This window comes from Orbicella franksi, chromosome 3 (assembly GCF_964199315.1).
Source record: "Orbicella franksi chromosome 3, jaOrbFran1.1, whole genome shotgun sequence".
Taxonomy (NCBI): domain Eukaryota; kingdom Metazoa; phylum Cnidaria; class Anthozoa; order Scleractinia; family Merulinidae; genus Orbicella; species Orbicella franksi.
This window is the reverse complement of record NC_138147.1, coordinates 8,181,026-8,207,797: the sequence shown is the minus strand read 5'-3', so window position 1 is coordinate 8,207,797 and position 26,772 is coordinate 8,181,026. Positions and strand designations below refer to the sequence as shown.

General features: G+C 37.6%; 3 protein-coding genes across 5 annotated transcripts; 2 read left to right on the top strand and 1 right to left on the bottom strand.

Annotated features, from left to right (window-relative positions):
- Positions 1-74: 74 nt before the first annotated feature.
- On the top strand, positions 75-5,389 carry LOC145481051 (sorting nexin-12-like). The gene is made up of 5 exons (XM_081459440.1): positions 75-259; positions 1,905-2,000; positions 2,346-2,409; positions 2,715-2,775; positions 3,447-5,389. Exons 1-5 carry the CDS (start codon positions 80-82, stop codon positions 3,550-3,552), a joined length of 507 nt encoding a protein of 168 aa, XP_081315566.1. The 5' UTR covers positions 75-79; the 3' UTR covers positions 3,553-5,389.
- Positions 5,390-5,525: 136 nt separating this feature from the next.
- On the bottom strand, positions 5,526-11,761 carry LOC145481049 (DEAD-box ATP-dependent RNA helicase CshC-like). Its single transcript, XM_081459438.1, has 4 exons — positions 10,744-11,761; positions 7,843-8,112; positions 7,089-7,297; positions 5,526-6,632 (listed from the first exon to the last, which is right to left on the bottom strand). The coding sequence occupies exons 1-4, from the start codon at positions 11,593-11,595 to the stop codon at positions 6,206-6,208; spliced, it is 1,758 nt and encodes a 585-aa protein (XP_081315564.1). The 5' UTR covers positions 11,596-11,761; the 3' UTR covers positions 5,526-6,205.
- Positions 11,762-12,001: 240 nt separating this feature from the next.
- On the top strand, positions 12,002-26,570 carry LOC145481047 (NADPH oxidase 2-like). 3 transcript variants are annotated; one of them, XM_081459436.1, is made up of 21 exons: positions 12,002-12,126; positions 12,360-12,457; positions 14,113-14,208; positions 15,326-15,436; positions 15,631-15,718; positions 16,575-16,708; positions 17,051-17,078; positions 17,989-18,061; positions 18,565-18,645; positions 19,666-19,795; positions 20,185-20,277; positions 20,496-20,567; positions 20,682-20,744; positions 20,916-20,970; positions 21,457-21,520; positions 22,006-22,042; positions 22,440-22,522; positions 22,968-23,088; positions 24,003-24,071; positions 24,469-24,590; positions 24,687-26,570. In XM_081459436.1, exons 2-21 carry the CDS (start codon positions 12,416-12,418, stop codon positions 24,808-24,810), a joined length of 1,686 nt encoding a protein of 561 aa, XP_081315562.1. In that variant the 5' UTR covers positions 12,002-12,126; positions 12,360-12,415; the 3' UTR covers positions 24,811-26,570. The 3 variants fall into 3 exon arrangements, with proteins under 3 accessions (XP_081315562.1, XP_081315561.1, XP_081315560.1); XM_081459435.1 differs by having other exon boundaries at positions 12,002-12,130; XM_081459434.1 differs by having other exon boundaries at positions 12,002-12,278.
- The last annotated feature ends 202 nt before the right edge of the window (positions 26,571-26,772 follow it).

The following is a 26,772-nucleotide window of genomic DNA, read 5'->3' as shown; positions in this document are numbered from 1 at the left end:
CGCCAGGAGTCTGGTTCTAGTTGATGCGAAAAGGCCACTGGGAGTTACTTGATTGAGCGGACATCTTGCTTTGGTAGCGATGATGGCGACGTCTACCGAAACTGGAGACAGACAAGACACCAAGAGGCTTGAATCAAAGAAGCAAACCTTAGATGATGCTTACGCAGCACCAGCGAACTTTTTAGAGATCGATGTTGTCAATCCCGAGACACACGGAGTCGGTAAAAAACGTTACACCGACTACGAAGTCCGCATGAGGGTTGGTACATTTGTAAATCTGCGCTTAGTTAAAAATATTTATCTGCCGGAATTTGTTTTAACACATTCGATGAAATCATTTGTTAGTCATCCTTGTTTTAGTGATCTTATTCTATTATTCTGCGTACGAAAAAGTCATTGGCATATGCCCTTGTTGTTACGGGGATCGATTGGTCACCGGGAAATACGAGTTCATTTAATTGACGCCTACTTACTCACACTGTAAGGGTTTGATTTACGTTTACAATCACTTTTACTAACCGATCGTGATTAACTTTGGTAGCGCTACAGATTACACTGCCAGATAAGAGCACATGGTGCACACCGGAAATTTTCGACCTGATTTAATACCAAATCATTTTGTTTGTTATGGAGTCTTTCCTAGAACGAGGCGTAGAACAGTAGACACTTCTTACTCAGTGAGATACACTTAACAAGGCCTGTATTCTGGAATTTAGCTGAAATCTAGAATACTTACATATGCAACAACAAGGGTACCAGACAGCACCTGCCTCATCCAGGGCAGCACTGCAGGAGAGGTACATCACTACAGCTTCTACATGTATACTTCACACAGATAATAAATGACGGCTTTCATGCAAAAAGGGCATATGTACCATTTTGGGTCGATTTTTACTTTTTGCAAGATCGAGCTTATTTTTGGCAGACTGACTTGTTTTGAAATGAAAAGCATCTTTGGGTAATTGTTTTTGTTGATTTGCGTTTCATTTTCGAGAAACAACATTTGCAAAAAAACTCAGTTTTCCAAGGATATCTTTTGGAGATCTTTTGTTGAGCGAAAATCAAAAGAAACCTTTGTTTTGTTAAACGATGAAGTCACTGAAGCGTGGTATTTGCCGCTAGTTTTATTATTTATGTAATTACGCAATTCTCTTACTGTTGCTTCGTTAGCACAAGCGGATAAGGCACTGAACGGGCCGCAGCTGAGTTTGTTTTGTCGTGACACCGGTTCAACATGAGGTTGGGCGGTACTTTTTTCCGGTCTATTTCTCTACTTCTTTCAAAAATCAAAACATCTATATAAAAAAAATCGTGCTGTCGAAGCTGCTAAACGTAACCCTTTAAGTTCGCGCTGCGTCAAAATCCACCTTTGAAGGACTTGCTCCAAAAGATGCCGCTCAGAAAATTGAGTTTTTTTTACATACATTAGTTCTCAAAAAGGAAGGGCAAATCAACAAAAACAATTATGCAACAATGCTTTTCATGTCAAAATGAGTCAGTCTGCCAAAAATTAGCTTGATCCTGCAAAAAATAAAAATTGACCCAAAATGGTACATACACCCTTTTTGCACGAAAGCCTTAAAAATATTAGGGGTTGGAATGCACTACCACTGCCACCTGGACATTAGATGTTGCAAAACAGTAAACATTTTAAGTCTGCACTCTTTGAATGACTGAGGACCTATTTTACTTACCTATTTGTTTGTTTTTCATTGTCCAGTTACTTTGTACACCGCACAATTTTAGTAGTTTGCAAACCTGGGTTGCACTCGGGATGAGATGGGAAACAGTTGTCCTGTAGTAATTGTTAGATCTGTTGCTGGGCGACATGTATATAACAATATCCCTACCTTATTTGCATTATGCAGACCTGTCACAATTTCAATATTTTTCTCCTATGGCAGACAAATCTCCCAGTTTTTAAGGTCAAAGAGTCATCTGTAAGGAGACGGTACAGTGACTTCAAATGGCTAAGAAGCGAATTAGAAAGGGACAGCAAGGTAATAACAAACTTACTTTAGAACTTCATTTATGGTTTTTCCTTCTCCCTTCACTCCTCCTTCCCTCCACTGCCCTGAAAAGGAATTAAAGCTCTCAAACAACTAGATGATTGATTTATGATTGCTTTTACTTTTGCTTAGTACTGTAGTTGGTTGGAAAGATTCTTGCAGGCTATATTATCCAACAAATGAATGTTAACTGCAACCTTGTGACCTAAACTACCAAAAAGAAGTTGATTGTCTCCAGAAGGTCACAAATTCTGCTCCAGCTGCGAGGTTGATCTACCAGAACTGCCGCTTGATTTGGCTTGGGGGCAAGTAACGATTATGTGCTTACCTTTTCAGATTGTGGTACCTCCTCTTCCTGGCGATGCATTAAAGAAACAATTACCATTCAGAGGAGATGATGGTAAGGGGCTGTTGTTTTCTCTTGAGATTAGAGATTTATAACATAATATGACCTGCCTTGGTCATTTAAGACATTTAACTCAGGGGTTTCATTAATGTTTACAGCAGGATCGGAGGGCAACTGGTTTTCACTGGCAGGCAAAACATCTTGAACAGAACATCTTTATAAGAAAAACTTTCCTCTTGATGGTCAAACCAGGCAGGCAAAATCATCCTCACAGCTGGTCAATTTGCCCAGTGCCTGGCCCTTAATGAAACATGTCTTCTTATTTGTTACTTTAAGAGTTTCATTCATTTTCCTTCTAGGAATTTTTGAAGATGATTTTATTGAAGAAAGAAGGCAGGGCCTAGAAGCATTTGTCAATAGGTATGAACAAGTTTATAACTCTTGTATATTAGACTCAAAATATTTGTATGCAGCATTTGAAACACAACAGACATTATCACATCTCCAAATAGTGTGGAGGGATAACAATGTCATGCATGGCAGAGCAATTTTGACAAACTTTGAAGTGACAGTTTGGAAATGTGATGATACACTTTTTGAGTCATTTAGATATAAATCTTGTCCATAAAAACTAAGGTAAACATAAACAATCCAAAAATATCAATGCTAACTGAGAACACAGTTCTAATTAGTACTCTTGGCTCTCTTAGTCATGTAAAGGTAAAGGCAGAGTCTGTATATGAGCAAAAAGGCCCATCAGGTCATCGCTCAGCTCTGGTTCTAGTGGCATGAAACAACTAGGAGTATTTCAACTCCCCCCTGGCTGGGATGCTAGTGCATTGTGGGGTTACCCCACAGCATTAAATTTGCCAGTACCCATTTATACACTTGGGTGGATAGAGACACTGCGAGAGTGACGTGTCTTGTCCAGGAACACAACACAATGTCCCTGGCCAGAACTCGAACCCAGACCACTTGATCTGGAGTCAAGCGCACTAACCACAAGGCCACCACACCTCCACGTCTTAGTCACATACTAAGTTAGTTATCATATTAAGTCATTTTTAACTCATATCTTTGTTTATTTCCAGGGTGTCTGGACATCCCCTTGCTCAGAATGAACGCTGTCTGCATATGTTCCTCACAGAACCCATTATAGATAAAAGTTATGTGCCAGGAAAAGTTCGAACCACATAAAATAGGATACAATATTGATTAGGAAAGCCCAGATGTGAACAATGCCTTGGGACTATTTCAACAATCAAACATTATCAATGGCTTTAACCCTTTCGGCCCAAGCAGATTAGGATATAATTTCTTGTAAAACTTTAAGTACAAAATGAGACATTTAGGTCAGGAGAATACAATGAGTAATCACCGATAATCAAAGTTACTGCTCTAAGAATTGTATGTACACCATTTGTATGCAGGTATCAGGTGCGACTTAGAGGGTTCAAGTTTATATTATATATATTATTTTTTTTAGGAAAAAGCCAAACGATTTGATTGCAAGTGGTTTGGTCCGCAACATGAAATTACTGGCGTGCTAATTTGGTTACAAAATTTAATAATGAAACATTACACTCCTGATTGAAAACATTGTTTCTTATATTTTTATATAAGAACGCTTAGTATAACCAACAAACCTTTTGCAATTACTTCAAGTGGGCATGCCCAGATGTACACAAAGCCTAAGAGAATTTTATGCAGGCCACTGTGACCATATTTGCAATTAGGCAATTCGAAGCCATGTCTGTGCTAATATCCTGCGATTTGAAATAACTGACCTGATGTGGCTACAATGTCGTGGTCACTTGGCTGAATTTGGGTATGGTAAATATGTCATTGTACCTTTTTTGGTACACTTTGGCAGCGTATCAGGCTTGTTTGGCCTTGCCATGAGTATTTTGGCTCAATGATGTATCGCCAAAGTAAAACCCATGGCTCTACCAAACTCCCCTAATATGCCGCCAAAGATTATCAAAAAGGTGATCGTACTTTCCAAACGAATGTTTGATTTTATTTGTGCATGGTTAGTTCGTGCCTGTGCTGTGATGAATAGCTCAGAAACTAGCGATGTACATGTAGGCGTGTTTTCCAATGTTGTGCATTTGACAATTCAAGGTTACCAAGTGATATTAGCATTAAGAAACTAATTGTTCGGTAAAGCCAAATAAATGTAGCATTTTGTAGCCCCAGAACGGTAATGATCAGAATAAACTGGACTGTACATTTAACAATCTTTTAAGAAATTGATAAGAGTAGGCAGTGACAGCATCATTGAAGTTACTAAGTTCCCATTGAACCTAGACAACCAAGCCTTTATCATTACCACTACAGTAAACTGTTGCAGCAAACACAGGCACAGACACACCTAGTTGCTTAATAATTATGCATCAGTCTTATTGTTTTGGTTGTCAGTACCACGTAATCACTTATTGGGCAAGTCCAGTTATCCAAAAAAGAAAGGGGCATTACTCATAGAAACCTGTTAACACTGGCTAGCTTTCCCAAAAAGTTACTGTCAAGCTCTTTCATGAATCTGTTGATTCGATACAATTGCTTTTATTGCAATTATCAGTGGTTTGACATACAAACCAGGCAGAAGGGTCAATACTGCTTTGTGCTGACCCTCATGCCTCATTTCTAAACCTTCTAAACAAAGAATATTTGACCACAGACTCAACTACAATAACAGCTACTCCTCAAAATTTATCTGGGACCTTTATGTTTGTCATAACAACGAACACAATAGAATTGTTGCTTTTGTACAATTTGTTAGTGTGTGGATTGCAGAAAGAAAAATTAATTTTTACATATGGTAGTGTGAGCTTTTGTCCTGGATGCATTGCTACTTTTTATTAGTCTTAAAGCTCCATGTGTCGTATTACAAAGAAATTTTCTGGGCCATGTGCAAATGGTGACAGAGCAGTAATTTCAAATGCCTATTAGCAAAACAAGACTGTTTCTTTCTTAGAATTTACTGTTAACTTTTTAAACAGAGGATAATAAAATTGAGTAATGTAGTAGTTTACTTCTGTTCAGTAATACCACAGCAGTTATATCTAGCTTACAGTTTTTTAATAAATCAATTTTGCTATAAAACCTTGAAGAGTTTTGTGAACTACCACAATGGGGAATTCTTTACAGCAAAGACATGTAATTAAGTTAAATAAAAATAATGTCCTAACACCCAGAGCATTTGAATAGGCCTAAGTGAGGAAAATTCAACCCTGGGCAACATGGCCACATTTGCTTCTGGATGCGAAATTCAAATTGTCTTGTCTGGTCAACTAATGTATTATTTCATTTAATTTCATTTTTTTATCTTTTTTTGCTGCAAGCAGACACTTGTACATGACTTCAGCTATCAAGAATACTAACAGTACTTTCAATTTCTGAGAAACCTGAAAGTGAACACCCTTAGGACTTGACCTACTGACTGTTAACAGAGACTTCTCTTATGTGAGGTTACAAAATAATTCGGTGTTTGCATGTAGCTGGGACAATGACTAAGTGTCCAGACATTGGCAGTACCTTTTCCTAGGAAACTGGTCCATTAGCTGCAGTTCAACTGTATTCTCATAGCCTAAAAAAACTGAATTGCTTGAGAGCAGGAGAGAGAGATTTAAGACTCGTCCAAGAATATTTCACACTGATAAATGTAGCTGTTCTGATATTATTACAAAAACAGGATCAAAGCCATTTAATGGACAAAACAGTGGCCTATTCAGATTAAGATCAGTTCAAAATATTTCAGGTAAGATCTCAACTCTTGCATTTCCGAAAACAGATGCCTGCTAACACCTGGCTAATTTTTTGCACAAAGCTTATTTAATTAAAAAGTCATTTACAAAATGATCTGTTCAAAGGGTAACTGAAGCCTGCGATATTCCAGTTTCATCCTTATCTCTTCTCTTGGGTCTTTTGTGGATACCAATGTCGTAGCAGTGCCAGGCCTCCCCTGCCGTCCTACCCTCCCAGCAAGATGTAAATACTCATCAATATTCTTTGCGACTTCCGTCAAATAAACATGGTTCAGCTCTTTAAAATCCAGACCCCTGACAGTTTCCTCTGTGCCAACCACAACATTTATTTTCCCAGTCCGAAAGTCAGTAAGGAATTTTTTATACTCTTCATGATCTTGATTAGCAACTTGTTTGTAGAGAGCGACGGCATTTATGCCTAGCTCTTTTAACTCCCAGACAAAACTGTCGACTGATTGGAGACGATGAATAAACACCAGGGCTGACTTCTGGCCTGAATCCATGAAAATTCTAATAAAAACAGATTTAATGTTGACCATCAGTGAAAAAGGCACTGTGAGAGTTAACCCCAGCAAGTGCTTTGTCCCATAACAACACAATGGCCCTGGCTGGGGCATAAACCCAGACCTCTCAATCCAGAGCTATCCAACAGGCCACTGAATCTCCCACAAATTTTTTGATATTCACATTATATTACCATAGTTTCTTTCATTGATGCCAAACCAATAAAATTAATTATAAATTAAGTTTTCAATCATAACAAACTGAATTTATGGTGAACTTAAATATAAAAAGTCTGAAGATAACTAGGCTCGATTTCCAGCCACTGTTGGGGAAATGAGCCTGTGCTCCTCTCCTGAACTCACAGCATTTTTCTTGAGGAGGAACAAAGACCAGATGCAGGAGACTAGTAGAAATTGAGCCTAGACGGTAACACGTTTTTAGCTTGTAAATAACAGGACTCACCTGGCGAGAGCCTCAGCTTTGGTAATACCAAGTGAGTGATCACAAATGACATACTGGTGCTTAATGCATGGCGGAACATTACGATGTTTTCCTTCAAGAGACGGAGACTGTATGACTGTCACATGGTCTCCCCAACCAAGTTCTATTAGGTCTTCTTTGAGTTCATCATTCACAGTTGCAGAAGCTCCAATAAGCTGAATTGGTTTGACCTTAAAAACATTCATTAAATTATACATTGAGTATATTTTTTCAAGGTTTTCCTGAACTGATCTGTTTTTCTGTTCTGTTCAATAACAGACTTCATCATTACAAATGCAAGAAACAGGTCCACTTTCTTTTCCTTTAAGTTCATGCATGTTACAATTTCCAGATCTATATATTCAGTGGTAGAGCCCGCCTTCATGTGCAAAATCTCTTCTTTTTCATTCATTTTGCAATTGGCATGCTCTTTGTGAAAGATGTAAATTTTCCAGGGACTACACGACCAGAAGATTTGCACATTCTGTTTCAATTTGGGGACAAACTTAACAGTTCCGATTTTTAATACACAAGACAGGTTATGCTACTGTTTATATGCACATATGTAGCACAGTGTTACAATTAAATAAATTGTCCCCCTCCCTAAGTTCAATAAGCACCATCTGCCTTATGCTAAATTTGAATTAAACCCTCTTGGTACATTAAGCTTTTAATAATAATTATTAATAGTACCTGGATGTGCAGAACAGTGTTGGAATAAAAAAAGTCTGCTTACTTTAGAGGTCTTAAGGATCTTCTCCACTAACAATTTTGCTGGTCTGGGATGGTTCTCTCGGTGGGTTAGCTTCTTAAATGGAGTCTTTCTATGAAGCGGCAAAAGAACTTTGTCTACTTCATCAATCACAATAGTTTTTGTGTGCCGTACAAGAGAGGGATCCTTGTCGACGATTTCAAGGATCTTCTTTGCAGTCCCAATGACTATCAAAGGTTTTCTTTTGTTATCTTTCAATCTTGCTTCCTGTTTACTCAGATCAATACCACTCACCTAAACAGAAATTAAAACAACAGAAAATGAGTGAATTTAAATTACTTATGCATTAATAACAAACTAATCCTGTATCAAAGCCCTATCCCCCACTCGGGGGCAAGGAACTAAGCTAAGCTAATCCTGTATCAACGAGGAATCTACTAAGAAAGTACCGTAGTTTCTCGGTTATAAGGCGCACTCGGCTATAAGACGCACCCCAAACTTGGCAACTTAATCATGCAAAGTTCCCAAACTGAAAATTATGTGAAAATACTCGGTTATAAGACGCACCAAGAAATGAAGAGTTCATAAAGATAAAATTTTATTCTCTTGGCACAATTAGCACGCGAACTCTCTGTAAACGTGAACAAAAGTGAAAAAGTCACACAGTTAATGATATACACGAAAACAAAAGCTAAAAGTTCGCACCTCTAATGATAAACTTGAGTGTAAACAAACAACGCATACACGTTAATTTCAGCTTCCCTGCTCAGGAAACATATTTCGTTTTTTATAAAGATTCTATTAAATATTCAACGATCCGAGTTTGTATTATAAAAACATCAACAAGCCGAACTTAAACACAGTTGCAAAACTTACTGATACGTTCTCATCGTAAACAGTCAAATCTCAATCGTAAATATGCCAAGCTCTCGCCGTCATTCGTATGACCTCAACTTCAAGTTGAAAATCGTTGCAGAGGCCGAGGCGGTAAACAACAACCGTGAAATCGCAGGATGCAGGTCTCCGTTCACAAGAAGGGCTGGATGGACGAAGAAGGTAAGCTAAAACACTGTTTATTCTGAGCAGCATCTTTTCGACAAGCGAGCGAGACGAGTAAACTTCTTGTTTCTCAGAAACGAGATTCGAATTTCATTGTTACCTAGCACGTGCTGTTTAGCACGTACGCGCGTATGCAAATTTCAGTTTGTTAGCTTTTCTCGTGCAGTTGTTTAACACAATGCGGCCTTGATAATAAAGCTTTCTAGCATTCTAAGACTGTATTTCTTATTAATTTCTAGGAGTAATGGAGTGGATTCGACGCAATCTTCGGTACACCCCAGACCAAAGAGCTCTCCTCGTGTGGGATTCATTCCGTGGGCATTTGACAAACGCCGTCAAAGATCTTCTGGCGAGGCGAAACGTAGAAGTCGCAGTTATTCCTGGTGGACTTACGCCCGTGTTGCAGCCCCTGGACAAGTGTATCAACAAACCTTTTAAGACCAAGGTGCGATCCCAATACCAGACTTGGATGGTGAACGGTCCGTTCACTTACACTCCGTCGGGGAAGAAGCGTGCGCCGAGCAAAGAACTGGTTTTGCATTGGATCCAAAAGGCATGGCAAGAGATACCCGCTGATTTGATCGCGAACTCATTCAAGTGCTGTGGAATATCAAATGCTCTGGACGGCACCGAGGACGAAGCTGTGTGGGACGAAGAAGAAGCTGGAGAGGAGGAAGCAGATGATGAACTGGAGAACGAGTTTGACACGGATAGCGAGGAGGAAGACTAGACATCACAAATTTCAAAACAACAACAACGGCTCTTTTCAGAGCCACCCGGTTCTTTTCAGAACCACCAAATCTTAAAAAAGTCAATGACCAATGTTTAGTGTCTTTTATTTGTCTAGTTTTAACTGTAAGTTCCGGTAAAATTGCTGTCGTTAGATTTTTTTGCGCGAAAATATTCGACTATAAGGCGCACCCCAATTTTGGCAAAAACTTCCCACGAAAAAACAGATTTTCCTCGAAAAAACCGTGCGCCTTATAACCGAGAAACTACGGTAAGAAAAAATTCTAATGTGCTAGAATGTATCATATCTATTGTAGTTGTTAATGATCACATTATACAGATCACAATTTAAACCACTAAACAAGAATAAAAACTTGCTAATCCTCAGTAATACTTAGGGTGATAAATATGTAGATATATGCAAGCCCTAGATCCTTATAATGCCCTGGTGTCCACAGAGTACCAAATAATGCCAACAGAGACTCCACCTGACCAGTAAATTATTACATTATCACATGGAATTGAAATAGTCTTGGTCACAGGAAAGGTATATATTTAACACCTACATATGTCTTTTCTTGTGTTCAAAGGTATAAATTAAAACCAATTTCTACAGGATTATTGTTTTACTCCAAGGGGAGAACAGGAGGACGGGGTGGGGGTTCACCAGCTAGACAGGTATGAAATTCATAGGGAAAAGCAAAGGATTTTTCAGAGGGCTCGAAAAGAGTGACTTTGGTTATAAATTCTCATTGGTATTTTTCAGTTGAGTCATGCTGTTAGGTTGAGTTTGGATCACATCTTTGTTAGTAAGTTTCATTTTGAGAAATTTTAATTGCCAGGGGGCACTCCCATATAAAAGACAGGGATGCTCTCCAGAAACTTTGAAAAGAAGTACCAAGACCCTGAGCGTGGCTTGAAAATTTTTCTCCCCTAAAAGGTATTCTAAAGCAACATATTAACTGACACTGGTCTTATTTCGGCTCAATACCCTTTAAGATACAGCAAAAGCTCCTGCTATAGACCCTTAGAGGTACCAAATCCGCTTTGTTAACCCCTTAAAGGTATGACAAGCAGCCCATCCTTTTAATACGGAAGTCCCCCCTGGGATTTTAACCCTAAGGGGGTGACACTCACAAAAGACTCCACAATAGTTTTGTCTCCAAGAAGACGACGTGTCTCAAACAGCAATTGACTGGCCAATTCTCTAGTGGGTACAATAATCACTGTACCAAATGCCTTTCCAGGAAATTGAAGAGCAGGCAACAAAAACACCAGTGTTTTACCAGATCCTGTCTCTGACTGAATTAGGAGACTCTTTCTTTTAAAGATCAGTGGAATTGCTTGTTTCTGGATGGCTGTTGGCATGGTAATACCATCTCTATTTAGTTTCTCAACAAGTTTTGGATGAAGATCAAAGTCTTGAAAGGATACGATTTTTGAAGTGTCAACAACATCAGATTCTTTCTTTGCATACTTGTCTTCTTCCCTCTCAAGTTCATTACCTTTTCTTTCCAGAATTTGTTCACTTTCCTCTTCTGTCAATGACTTGTACACTGGGGTTAAACTTGCAAAATCCCCCGCTTCGGGGATTCTGAAATCCACTGACCAGTCATCTTCAAGAAGTTCCTCTCTTTCTTCCTCCGTCAGTTCACTGGCTAGGGGTAGTGTGCTTACATTTTGAGTCCAAAATGTACTTCGCATGGGTTTTTTCGTTCCTGTCTTTGCTTCCTTGTACATAGTTTGAATGTAGCCTTCTGAAGTACTCCACAACTGCATAAAATCAATATCTGGGCCATGTTTCTTTGTTTTCTTCCTAAGCTTAAAATGTGTCCTTTTAACATCTGATAAACCATTGAGAGTTTCGTCCTCTTTGGGTTGCTTTGAGCTATTTGAGGCAAAACAACGCGCGCAATTTACATGTCTTAGATGTAAGTTGTTCCGTAAGAGCTGCTGGATACCGAATCTTTTTAAAATGACAGATTGCATCAAGGAATGTAAAGCGATTACTCTCACTGAAAAGCCGAAAAAGATTCACCCGGATTCAGGCGAGCACACACACATGTGTAATTTTCTACCAGGCGTTGCTACCCTCCAGGCTACAAAGCGGAGGTAAGCTGGTGACTATTGAACATTTGACCTCCCTGGGGAGGTGTAAGTGTTAGCAAATTATGTATTAAATGGGACTGTGTTAAATAATAAAATAGCTTCTCTTCTATTCTGCGATTATTAAAAGATCAGTAAAGGTACATTTTAAAGAATAAATATTTTTAAAGAAGAAGCTTTGAGGGAGAATGTAATCTTTATGAAAATATTTGATTTCTTTTTTTTTTTTGTCCCACTACCCACACAGTTAACATGTGCGAGCAATCTTGACATACTTGACCCCTTTTCCGTTGTGTTTCCCGCTTGTTCTGTCATGCAAAACACAGCATCAGCATACATGCGGAACCTCCAGCACAATATATGCGGCGTCCACAGTGAACGGTCTTTAACCTTGTTGCTCTACACGACTTCGCAGTGGGTAAGTATGCCTTTTTGATCCATATGACTACAGACTGAGCTCTACTGTAAGAATTGAATACTGTTAGCTTTTTGTGGTACTGTGTTTGCGGCCCTAAGCTTATAAACAAAGTGACAGATTTCACGCAATCCAATCGAATTTCGAGCAGGTAAGCTCACCAGTTTTGCGCAATTTTTGTACATAAGAATATTCATTTACGGTCTCTCTCTCTCTCTCCATGCCTATCTAGGTCAAGTATCAAAGTGAAAGGTACAGTTGTAAAGAGTAAGGTTGTACAGGGGAACAATGGCTTTTTCGCGAAACGACATCGCAAGATACCTCTTTGTGGTATGTACGGCGGTATCAAAGTTGTGTTGTCTTCTCTGTTAAAAACGCAGTAGCTAATAGATTTATTGTCTCTGCAAAATGTCGTTAGTAAAGCTTAAAGTTGTTGATCGTGTATGATGTCAAGCTTTGTTTAAATATAAGCGCTATGTAGTTTTACTGAACCTTGCAATCAAGGGATTAATTCGTTTTCTAAGGACTAGCACCCTCTACACAAAAGATTATTCTTGATTTTTTTTTCTTTGTTTGTTTGAGTTGTTTCATTATTGAAGATATTTTTGTGAAGGTGAATCATTGATTTAAGGTTTCACTTTCTGGGTAAAGAAAATACTTCATTTGGTGGAAGGGAAGTTAATTTTTTCCGGGAAGTCTTAACGTCAGATTTTAGATGACGTGTGTGTTGTTTGGTGATTCACTCCATTATTCAAGAGGCTCTTATAAACAAGAGGCTTTTATAAACAATTGTATTGATGCGATTGGAAAATTCATTCTGACATCACTAATGAGGTATGACGTCAATGTTTTGTTCCAAAGCACTCAGCCGTCTATAAAAGAGATAATTTGTTTTGAACACGAATTACTTAAGAATGATAATGCAGATTTTTATATCCAACTTTATTGTTAGTCAGATTTTTGGAGCTGAAATATCCAATATATAATTACATTATATAACAGTTCCAATTGAGGACTCAATATTTTTTTGTTAAAAATCCAGACCATGCTCTGTGAAACAATATTCCTAAATGGTGTTAATGATGTTGACATCTTTCTTTTACGTCATTAATTTATAACTGCTTTTTTAATGTACAAAACTGTAGCCTGTGTACAGCCATCTAATCTCCGGAAGAAAAATTCAATGAGGAAGGGCATCCCTGATTACAAGTATAATCAATAATCCTGTTCAAGGTCACACGATTTTTCCCGAAGTGTCCGGAAGACAACGTGATTGGTTCATTGATCATGCATGGGTTAATAAAGTGTTACTAACATTTGTCGGTTTTACTGACGGATATGATGTAGAAATCTCAACGGAAGTCTTGTTACATTTTTGAGAGAGATTCACATAAGTTTTAGAATTTTGTAGCTTTAACCAGTTTAATGGAGTTATCACATTTTTATGTCAACAAAATTATTCCATGAGTGATCTATTTTTGATCTGCAATTGTAGCAAAGGTCTTATATTGTCTCATGATCATGCAGTGATCACGTGCAGAGAATTAATTTCTTTTGTTGTCTCCACTTGTTATGATAAATATTGTGACATGGAACGTGCTTTAATGCGTGGATAACTTATACTAGGAAGATGATCATAAACTTCAATGCAAAGACCTCTCTTCCTTGAATTTTTTGATTGGAACAGGTGGCTGTACACAGGCTATCAAAGCTGTTGCTCTAGGCAATGTTTCAGCCTACTCCATGCATGCCTTTAATTGATTTCTATAACATAGATAATATAAGACCATATTCTTTTTTATAAGTAATTTATGAATAATTTCTTTATAGATAATTTGCTTATAGTGTGAATAAACTGTGTGACTTTTCCAATACCATGAATTTTAATTGTGATTGCATAATATTCAATGTTGTTTTTTTATTGATGATGTTTAAATTATTGATTCACTAATAAAAATATCATATTAATATTTAACAATTTTCAGATAATATGGATGTCTATAAATGTTGCCCTGTTTGTATCTACATATTTAAATTATGGGACAACAAAGAAGTACCATTACTTGAGAACAATTATCAAGGTATGGTTAAAATCATTTACGAAATAAATTAACTTGTCAATAAGCAATATTCAAAATGGAGGGTAGGTGCCAATTGACAGCAAAGCAGGCAATGAGCAAGCAAGTGAGGGCAAAATGCAAGTAAAGGGGGGTAACTGTGGCAACCTCCCACGGGTCACATCCCCCTGGTACCTGTCACACTGAACTCTCATTGGAGAATAAGTATGCTTACCTGGACACAAGGGCTCACCATGAACCAAGAGGTGGGTGGGAGGGGGTAAACCAAAGGCAAAGCGGCAAAGCTAGGCAGAGCAAGACCACGAGGGCAAAACTACACAGCAATGGCACAACCACACATGCCCGCGACGATCATCCCCTGGTCAACAGCAGATCTCCAATATCAATAACTCTGATTATTGATAATCTCATTCAAATGTGTTTATGACCACTTTTAAATTATCAATTTGGCAAGCCTCATTTTTCATGAACATGAAGGAACAGCAGGGAAAGAAAGGCAAAGTTTTTTGGGAACAATTTGCTTGTTCATATGAGTCACGTGAAAAACTTCAAGCCCTTGTGTGAAAACATTGACCTGAAGACATCAATGTTACAGTCCTCTTAAATCATTGTAATATTAATAAATTATGCTGATGTATAATCATGTATCCCCTATATGCTATGAATGGACCATTACATAAAGGTGTTGGGGGGAGGAAGCAGGCTAAGAAACCATGTTTTGACTTTCAAGGTCATTAAGCAATTTTGGCGAAGTTCAGTTAATAAATCCATAGTTCAGACGTTTCAGCATTATACATGTCACTATTTAGGCTGCTCATAGCATGAGGCTATTTGCCTTGTGTAGACAGAGCTAAATATCCTAGTTTTCTAACAGTGAAGTGATTCTAGAGTAGTACCACCCTTCCTGTGAGGAATGCAAGCTACCCTATCCTTTGCAGTTTTGTCAGGATGGCATTTGCACTGTATAATAATATTCATTTGGTAACAATTATACACCTAGCTGATACATTGAGGGGTACTGAGAGGTTGGCACATCTTCCTTGTCTGCATTAGGCTAGGGAAAATATTTAGTCCTGTTCTACTGATTAAAACATTCTTATTGTTGTTTTTTACTACTTAGGGTGGATTACCTTTTGCTCGAGGTGCAGCAATGGTGTTGAACTTCAACTGTATGTTAGTCCTACTGTCCATGTGTCGTAACATCATCTCTCTCATCAGAAGCAATCTCAAAGTACGTATTCCAGACAGTACATGCCTTGTAGAAGTTATATAGAATCATTGGTCACTAAGTACTTTCAACTGATTAAATTAAATGGTTGTCATTAGTAAAGAAACACAGATTCCAAAATAGTGAGTTTACTGCAAACAGGTAATATTGCTAGTTTTTAATAACTATTGTCCATTTTGATTGTTATTTTCTTTAAGTGCGGCTGGTGTGGAAGTATAATAAGCCTGTTGGACAAGAACATAACTTTCCATAAATACTGTGCTTACACCATTTGTTTTTTCACTGGTAAGTAAATTGTTTCCAAACAACATATGACTGAGTGGTGTTTAAATTAATTGCTAGTGAGGGGTTTCCTTGCTGTCCTAGCTTGCAGTTGCTACAGTATTATAAGCAGTAGGATCATCTCTGCTAATATATAGTGTCATCTCGTAGAAAGATATGTCCTGTAAGCTTCTCTCTCAACCATATGGAAACGTGTAGTTCAAGTTTTAAATGTTGCTTGATGTTTTAGGCAAAGTTTGACTTGAGCCAATTTTCAGGGCAACCATGCTCGGAGGGGTCTTATACGGGGTTTTGTAGGGCTTACGTGTTTTGCTTCCCAGCTGTGTGAGAACATGCAGTTTGCTTTGAGTGCCATTTGTGCTTGTAGCTCCCTCATCTCCCACCCTTTTGCTGGTGATGATAAGTACTTCAGGTGATAAGTATCTCCACTGACTCTATCCATGTGATGGTGCCTGGTGTTTGCTGCTCTCAGGGTTGCCATGGATACCTGCATGCTCTGCACAAGGCTCATATCTTGGCTCCACCATCCCAAAGGCAACTTCCCGAAACTCATCAATTGGCATTGAGTTTAACCTCCTATAGTATGACTGTCCAGACACCTCTCCTAGGAGACTGTCCTCTCTAAGTCCTAAGGGCAGTTCTCATGAGAAGGTTGACTCTATTTATATGCACAATAGTACATCTGTGCTGTTACCAGTGATTAATTGTGGCCAGAAGACGATCTTGGTGCCAGAACTCAGTGGTCTTTTGCTAATTTGTAAAGGATAATAAACAGCTATATGTTCTTTCCCTGCTTGAGGCCATTACAGGCAATTTCCTATTAAAAGTGTTTTAAGTGTGTGCTTGCTCTTGTTTTTAGTGATTCACATAGCCGGTCACTGCTTCAACCTAACAAACCTTACAGAGAGCAGCTCGAAAGCTGAAACAGAGATTGAGCAGCATCTGAGTCAGCTGGATAATCCATGGCTCAATCCTATCAGAGAGTCTGGAGTTGTGAGTATAAACACTTCTTGAAAAAGAGTTTTGCTAAAAAAAAATTGTCAAATAGTTAGCTAGCTAGCCTGTTGTTTGTAATTGGAATTTTTGACAACTTTTCCATTGCAAAAAAACTAGCTGTATCATGGGATATGATGATTCCTAATTATTTCTAATCTGAGATATATATACATGTATTGATTCAATTTAGTTATTTTTGCAGTTGACAATAGTCACCACAAACGGGTTTACACTGAGGATCAGTGAGCTTTCCTTGTATGTGGTACATGTAACTGTAATTTCTTTTTTAAACTAAAAGTATATATTTATTATATTATTCATTTGATCTTTCACTAATAGGATCCTGTAACTGGTCTCTTTAAGACAGGTGAGAGGAAATGTTTGTTGTTCAACAGTCATAAACTAATGTTGCTACAAATTTACAGTGATGTAATATTGTTATTGGAGGAGGCATAGTGGCCTAATGGTATAGCAGGGGTGGGGTGTACTCCCTTATATGGGCTATGTAGGTATGTGTTGTCCCAAAGGGTATGGTTTTCAGCTGTTTTGGTCATAAATAGGTTATTGATCAATTTTGGCCATTTTGGTCATAAATAGGGTATGGTTTTAGCACTCTAGTCTTGAATTGGGTATGTTTCTTAGAAGAAGTTACTTTTTCATCATTATCAATAAGACCGTTGCCAACAAAAACCCTTGATAACTCCTGTTTAGGGCAATTGTGTCAGCCGCATCAGTCATAAAGAGGGTATCAAATTTTTGGTCAGGTCATAAATAGCCAAGGGTTGTAAAAATCACAGATTTTGGTCATAAACAGGATAAGGATTTTAGGAAGTGGGCCGCACACCCCCACCCAACTTTGATGGGAGTACCCGGGCCCACCCACCCCAGGACCTAATGGTTAGTGCATTGGACACTGGATCAGTGTCCAGGTTCTAGTGCTGGCTGGGGTCATTGTGTCAAATGCGTTCTCTCCACCCATGTATAAACATGGGCACATCCGATTTAATGCTGGGGATAGTTCCGTGATAAAGTAATATCCCATCCAGGGAGACATAGCAATAGTCACTTCATGCTGGGTCATTAGGCTCAAGGTAGACTTAACCTACCTTGTAAACCCTATCTGTTGCTGGCTAAGCCTAGACTTATGGGTTATTGAACAAGTCTGAGGTCAAGATGTCTGGGTATTGGTTAAGATCTTTTTTTTCGCATGTTTATAGACTGAGACATATATAGTTGAGGTGCTAAACATGCAATACACAACTACTTTGTGTTCACAGTGGCTGGTGTGACAGGTGTATTCATGACATTATCATTAATTCTCATGGTATCATCAGCAACAGAACTTATCAGGTATGAATGCGATCATTTTTATCGTGTCTTCTCCTTCATGTCGGGTTGGGTAGCAGCTTTTGTGAGGTCTCATGTGAATGGCTCGATACCCTTTGACAGGACAATAGAATAAACAACAGAAACAATACCTGTTAAGAAGACAGTTCCGAAGTGGCGTGACACGCGAATAGCGCACGCGCATGGAAACATTTTGAATTTAAGTTACGCAAACGTTAGTTACGCTTACAAATTTAAGTTTCGTGGACGTTTATCGGCAGAGTTTTAGACAGTTTCTAGTGAGCAGTTGTTGTGCCTATTAGAGAGTTTTGTGCCGTTTAGAGTTTACCGTTTTACTGATTTTGAAGTGTTTTGGTCGAGTACCATTTCCGTATACCGCTCATGAACAATACCCCTAGCCCCAAAACAACAGCTGAGAGCAAACAAAAGAATTACAAGCTTACAAGAGCTGCTACACCTATGCCCAGAACATCTGTAATCTAACATGCTGTTCATCTTGCCTGCAGGAGATCATACTTTGAGACATTTTGGTTTACCCACCATCTATTTGTCATATTCTTTGGCTGTCTTGTTGTGCATGGTATTGGGTAAGAAATGTTTAAAAATAGTTATTTCTTTACTGAGAGTAAATTAAATTAGCGTGAACTTTTTCTATCTAGTATTATAGACACGTAATGGGTTCAATGTGCCATCAATGATGTTGTAGCCCAGGGCTTTGTACACAAGTATTGAACGCCTCTGATGTGAGGTGGCTCTCGCTATCATTCAGAAAAAACTCCATGATTTTAGCAAACTTTAGTTTACGGTCTGCAGTTTCATCAAGACTTTGTCTCAGTTACGTCTGCATAATCATTAACTGCATGCTTCTACATATCTGTGTCTTAGTTACATTACTTCATCTCCTTTTATTTATGAACTGTACACTTCTACTGTTCTATATTTTACTCTTGACTTTGTGTGTAAAACTGCATACCTCTACAGCTCTATGTTTTAGTATCAACTTTATCTGCAATATGTAGGATTGTATGCTTGGTAATCATGTGAACACAAGTGTAATATTATTAAGGATTTACACCACTCATGGAATTTGAAAATTCTCTCTAAATTTGAAACTTTTTCATTTTCATGAGTAGTGTAAACTGCTCTTGTTTACTGTCTATAGGTAGTGGTGGTCAACACTATCGACTGATACATTGACCAACACTCAGTCAATACATCGGCCATGTAATGGCGTAGCATTAACCGATACACAGCTGATATATCAGGTGACAGTCAGTTGAGTGTCAGTTGAGTATCTGTCCAGTGTCGGTCGAGTGTTGATTGAGTATCAGTTGAGTATCGGTTGATATGTCGGGTGATATCATATCAACTGATACTTGATCGACATTCAAGGGATACTCCACCAAGACTTGACCAACTGTTGGCTGATATATCGGCTGTGTATTGACCAAGTGCTGACCGATACTTGGCCGATGTATTGACTGACTATCAGTCTATATATCGGTCCATATTGTCGGCTGACACTACCTACAGTAAACATGATCCTTGTAAACTTTACTTACAGATGAGCTAGTGATATTTACTCCTAATTTTATTCTCCTGATTAGGGATTTATTACGTTATCAAACCAACATGGATGAACATGACCCTGAGATCTGTGATGACGTCAATCTTTGGAGGAATAAATCAACTAACTGTTACAAAATCAGGCCGGAGCTCACAGCGCCAGGGGCAATGGTAAATTGCATGTAGATAAGCCCCTCTCCCACCCACTAAAAAAGCCTGCCCCCCCCCCCAGTCCACCTGCTGAAAATTTATTAGTTTTTGATTTAGCTTGAATTGAAGATTATACTGCAGTATAGTTACTTCAGTCTCCATTTGTTGAATTTCACTAGTTTTGCACTTTGTATATTAGTTTCTTCAGTCTCCATTTGTTGAGTTTCACTAGTTTTGTACTTTGTTTACAATGTACATTGTAGTTTAAGCAAGTGTGATAATAATAATCAGTGTATAATAATTAATAGTGTATCTTTACTTCCTTTTTTTCTCACACAAATTCATAGGCTGAGGCTGAAGTACAGCTTTATATTTTGATATTAATAAAGTCTATCTAATTCATTTTTTAGACATGGAAGTTTGTGATTGCTCCTATGATCTTTTATTGTTTTGAACGCCTGTTAAGGATATACAGATCTTTCCAGAAGGTGACAATTTTGAAGGTGAGATATTAAAATATTATGGGTTTTTTGAAAAATTTCAACTGATGCTTTGGTCAACATGATATTTTAGATGAATTAGCCAGTAAGTGCAGCCAGGGAATCAGGGATCAAAATATCACTAACAGAATAGTGATGTTTCATTCCTGGGGGATCAGAATTGGTATTAACAGTACAAGCATGTAGTAAATAAATGTAATAAATATTTATTTGTGCTTCAGGTAATAAAACATCCTTCAAAAGTACTTGAGATTCAAATGAAGAAAGAAGGCTTTAGATGTGAAGCAGGACAGGTAAGGCCATAGAAATTCAGTTTCTTATTATTGATTTTTTAGTACACTTTGTAGGCTAGTTGTCCATTTAATTATTTTTAAACTTACCATGATAATCATTCTGTATTTTTTCAGTACATTTTCCTGAAGTGCCCCAAGATCTCACATCTGGAGTGGCACCCTTTCACACTGACATCAGTAAGTCTTTTAAATATCAAGCAATTGCTCAAATTTATGTTTAAGGTAAAATTAATTAAGCAGTATTTTCTTGTTGCTCATTAGAGTAGGTTTTTTTTCTAAGGCTGAAGAGGTCTAGAGAGTAAAATTGGGTATTTTTTTTCTAAGTGACTAAATTACTCTCCATTCCAGGCCCCAGAGGAGTCATATTTCAGTGTTCACATCAGAGCAGCAGGAGACTGGACAGGTATTAAATTTAGTTTAAAATTGCAGCAGTTACAGGTCAAGTTAGCATTAATTAATAAGCTAGAATTGCTGACACTGTCGGGGCTTGTGATAGTATCCAGCATGAAGTAGAGGTATACAAGACAGTATCGCTATTCTCTTGCATGAGATGTAAGTCTTTTTATTTGGTGGCTTCCCAGCCCAGCTGTTCGTTTGCACTAGAGGAAAGCATTTGGGAAAGACTATAGTATTGGCCAAGTGTATCGAGCAAGGACACCCGGACAAAAAACCTGGGAGACAGACATAAACTTTCATAGCTGAGTACTTACTTATATTAGCTAGGAGATTGATTATTGATGCTGCAAGTCACTCCATACTACATGCTTTATGCTGGACACAGTTCATTGCAGGCATCCAAATTTTATGTGTTAAGGATTGTACAGTTTTTACAATGTATGTAAAACTAACGATTAACTTGTTACTTTAATTTATATACTTATTCTATTAGCGGCTTTGCATAAAGAGTTTGGAGTAAATGACAGTGGAATGAAAGATATCGGTGACTGTCCAAGGTAACTGTTTGTTAGATAATAATAATACCAGAAGTAGATTTAATTTCCTATTTTTTGAACCTCCCAATTATTCAATGCTGCAATATTTTATTCCTTTGACGAAAAAATTAGAAGAAATTAATCACCCGTAAGAATGAAAACATGATGTTCAAACCTTACTCAGTCTGTTTTAAGGCCATGCCAGAAATTCCAGAACAGTTTTCCTCTTTGACATGAATTTGTCTTAAGTTTCAATATTTTATACAAAAGTGATTAAAATGCTTAGACAGTATTTAATTTGGTTTGGAAGTCTCAATATATGATATGACTAGATTAAAAAATTGGTTGAGTCTCACACTTTATAGGAACTGCTATCACAAGATGGATTAACAAATTGGAAGTAAATGGGATATTTTAGCTGTTTTAACACTAACATTTCATGCAACTGAACATACAAGCTGTTTTCTGAGATATCTATCTTCAAGCATTATTTTTTTCTTTTCTAGGCTGGCTGTAGATGGGCCTTTTGGTACATCAAGCACTGTAAGTACCTTGTAAATCATTCAGTTCAAATTTCAAAATGAGCAATTCTCTTGAACTGATGGCCATTCATTCCTGCTCTAAAAAATATATTGATGTCTCTATGGGTTTAGTTGTGCAGTACTTACATTAGGGGGAGGAGTGGAGGGGGGAGGGGGGGGAGTCTGAATGTCTCACATCCGGTTAGTTTTTGGTCTAAATATGATCTGTATCCCGTTATTTACAGTTGCAAAAATTAACAATAATTTTTTTACTTGATATTCTGTTTTATCTCATCTTAAAACCCCACATCCCATTTATTTTTCCTCGGAATATTCTGTATATATCCAGTTAATTTCTTATCCCGCTTCCCAAAAACTCGTTATAGGGCCTCACTATACTGAGTCTTGTCTTTTTCCAGGATGTGTTCAAGTACAATGTCATTATGTGTATTGGTGCTGGTATTGGAGTAACTCCATTCGCATCCATCCTGAAGTCTGTCTGGTAAGCATTGTGTTTGAGAATAAACATCTGTTATTTGCTGGCTGGTGAGAATAAACATGTTATTTGCTGGCTGGGTGGTCCGTAAAGTTAAAACCTGTGACTGTGGTCTTGAAAAATGCAGCATTTTGAAGTCTAAGTTCACAGTTTTTCAGCAAATGGACCAGCTCTAGTATAGCTGGTAAATAACTTATATTTATTTTTTCTATTTCTCCCAAATCACTTGTTAACCTTAAATTTCCACACACATTTTGTTTGCGTTACCGTGACTGTGGACAGAGATAGGAAAACCTGGACCGCGCTAAGAACCAATCAGATTGGAGGATTCGTTGCCGTGCCCACTTGGAAAAAATAAATGAATATATTTTCTGTTTATTTGTTTGTTTGTTTGCTGGTCCATCTGTTCATCCATCCACAAGACTTTTTACACCGTTCCTTTTTGTGTCAGGTATCGCCACAACCAACGTTATGGTGACCTGGCAATCAAGAAAGTGTACTTTTTCTGGATCTGCCGGGACACAAATGCGTTTGAGTGGTTCACAGACCTCTTGAAGCATTTGGAAATTCAGGTAAAAATGGTGCACCGTTAGTACTGATTTGTATTTCCCTTGGCTTGGCAGCCTCAAAATTTACCCAAGTCTGTTTTCTTTTGAAATTTCTACCAGATTTTTCTTTTAAATAAAACAAGTAGGCAGCCAGCCCTTAGATACATTTAACATGATCCTGTGTCAGAAAATTAAATGCAACACCTAATGTAACTGCATATGCATGTTGAATATATTGAAAGCAAAACGTTTTCAGGAATGTCCTGTTGTTCAAAACAAATTAATGGATTGTTTTGGAAACCTTTGTGTGTATATCCAATTTTGTCAATTAGATAATATAATTATGGTACGGCAAATGATTATATCGACCTCAGTTTATTATATACATGGTCATCTTAAAGTTTTAAATTATTCATGTAAATCGGTGCTCAAAAAGCCACTGCAGGGCTCGAATTAGGCCTTGTTCACTAACTGATCAAATAAGAGATCAACACAGATTTGAGTAGATGTTCTCAAAATTAGAAAAAAGTCATCCTTGGTTGAAATTCTATGTTTACAAGATCCTGTATGAACTCATAGGATCCCTCTGGAATGGAATTAAATTCTAAAGAATGTATAGGATCCTTGAAAAAATCCTATAGGATATGGTGCAGAATATCCTTGTTTGTATAGGATCATGTAGATTCTTATTATGCAGGATCCTACAAGGAAAAATTTCTGTTGTGGACAGGCTTTTAGCCAGACAGGTATCCAGACGTCCTGTGGACGCTCACTTTTCAAAGAAAATTGCTTTATTTTTTCACATGTTGCCTTCTCAATAGTTCATTTGGGAAGAGCTTGAAGCACATTTTTGACACTCCATTTTCAAATCTGGGCTCTGGCCATGGATCCTTTCATTAAAGTTACTAAAGGTTAGGAAATTACTAATTTCAATTCAGATGGCTGAGATGAACATGACTGACCTTGTGGAGTACAATATCTACCTCACTGGATGGGACACTAAACTGGTGAGCCTTGGTACTCATAACATAGAAGATAACTTCCAGTTAAAATGTATACAAAAGTTGTGGAGAGGTGGCCATTGAAGAGACGTTAAATTAAGAGTGAATATATGAACTGTGTGCCAGGACAGAAAAAAATGTGGCTGATGTAGAGAGGTAGCATTAGTGGGGGTTTGACTGTAGTGTTTCTAATGTGAACAGGCCTAGGTATAGTCAGTAGAATATTTATTCATAGTGTTTCCTGTAATTTCCGAGCTCCAAACTATGTTAACCACAGTGAAGAGTACTTCATTGTCATGTTTATTATATATTAATTATAAGTTAAAGTATGTGTTACACTAGTGCATATCCAGGACCTTACTTGTTTTTTAAATAATATTACATGTTTACCGTTTTATTTCAGGCTATTCAAACCACCATGCACCAGGGTGCAGCAGATAACATCACACATTTGGAAGCTAAGACACAATATGGCAGACCAGCATGGAACAAGATTTTTAAAGACATTGCTGACAAACACAAAGGGTGGGTAGGACTGTAAAGATAAACAGTCAGGGCATCATTAAGCAATTTACAGCAGCTTTTGTGTAAAGTTTTCCTATATTTTCTTCCTCTGTTTAGGACTGAAATTGGAGTATTCTTCTGTGGACCAAGTGTTTTGTCTCATGTGTTGCACAAAACCGCCAACCAATGCAGTGATCAGAGCACTGGAGTGAAGTTTTCCTACAACAAGGAGAACTTCTAATCAACCATGGCCAGCGAAGACGGTGTTAGTCATGCATATGACTAATTTGAAAATCTTTGTGTTGTCAGTATTCAGTCTTCATAGACTGAAACTAATGTTTCCGCACAAGGCATAATTAGGATAAAAATATTGAGCTATCTGATGTACTTCAGGCTCCAGTTGTTTTCGAAGGATATTAGCTGAATAAATTGCGATCCAATGGATAAGTGCTGATAAAACAAACTAGTGTGTTTATCATCTAAAATAATAGTGATTTATCAGTTGGATAGCGTTATCCAGCCTTTGAACAACGGGAGCCTGTTTACTTGACTAGTTACTGACAGTAGTTTTTTTACACCATGCAAGTCCATACATTACACATTCATACTATGTACTGCTTACTTTTTCAAGTTACATTGCACCTTTGTTTTTTCAGCATAATTCTCTTTTTTTTTTTGGAACCCTTTTGAGCAATATGGTGTATTAGTTATATGATTATCTTTCATGTACACACATTTTATCTCTTGTATTTTGTGATCAATGTCTTGAGCAGTGAATATTTTTTGTTTTACACCACTGGTGATCACAACACCAAGAATTGTCCCAGGCTTCTTCTTTCCACAGTACCTGCAGTCTGCAGTAAAAGCTATTTTCATGCTGGGATTAATTATTTTGTACGCCATTTAGGATTTTGAGCATCACAAAACTAGTAATGTAAAGAGGAAACAAAATGCAGGGAAGTATGAATGGGAGTCAAAATTAGTGTTGATTTTACTTCTAATTAGACAGCAAAGTGGCACAAGTTTTTAAGTCAATCACTTATAGCATGATAACTTAAAACCAAAGCTAAATGAAAATTACTTTAGACACTCAATTGAGACCAGTGGCCCTGTGGCCACTATTATTTTGGTCTTAATATAATTATAGTTAAGGTCATTCCCCAGTATTGCATTGCGCATCCCTACTGTGCATAATTTCGCGCATGATTAGTGCGCGTGCATTAAAAAATGGTGGCTTTTTGTTTACAGCTGGACCTCGCCATAGAGGTAAATCGTCATTTTCTCGCAAGTGAGTATGGGGACCTATCATTTTTTTCTGTTGTTTTGAATTGAGTAATAAATTTCTCTGTGTAAGATAAATATGGACCAATTCTCAGTGTAGAACAAAAAGCAATCATTGGAAACGTGAATTTAGCAAGCAATCGTGACTACAATCATGGTGCTATTATAAGGATTTATATGGGTATAAACAAGGTGCTGTTGCTCCTAAACAAACATGGGGACCCCTCATTTTTATTCCAGAATTTAAGTTCCTATAATATAGACAATCAACAGGTAAAGTTTCACAAAAATCTCAGTGCAGGTTCTATTTCAGTGGAATGACCTTAAAAGAGTAAAAGGAAATTGTCATTGCTATACCAGGGAAATGTAATTATTTTATCACTGTTATAACTTTTAAGAATTTAAGTTTGCACGTTAAAAAATAGCTAGGTATTTGAATTTGAAAAGGTGAAATTAAAAATAAAAATTAAAAATGTTCAACATACAGTTAGAGTGCCATTTTTCAGCAACTTGTGAATTTTGTATTACTATAATAAATTGCAAGAGCTGTTCTTCTTTATAGAGTGTTAAACTTGTAAATAAAATAAATAAATAAATAAATTTTGTTACCACTGGACAATGAAGTGGAATCTCAATTTTTTGAACCTCCAAGGGGGAATAATCAGTTAGTGTGAGAAATCAGGGGTAAAAGTTAAGTTTTCAACAGAGTTGGGGGGGGGGGGGGGGAGGCAGCTTTTAGTTCGAGTTATCAGGATGTTGGAAAAATCGAGGGTTCGAGAAATAGGGATTCCGCTGTAGGTATTTTTCATATTGGTAGTTATTCTCACTACTGGGCCTAAGTGAAGTGGTTAAGTATCCCAGGAATTGGTGGAGCCAGCTTCATTCCGATTTCTGTGGTAATATGTGACTTGGAGTTTTCCAT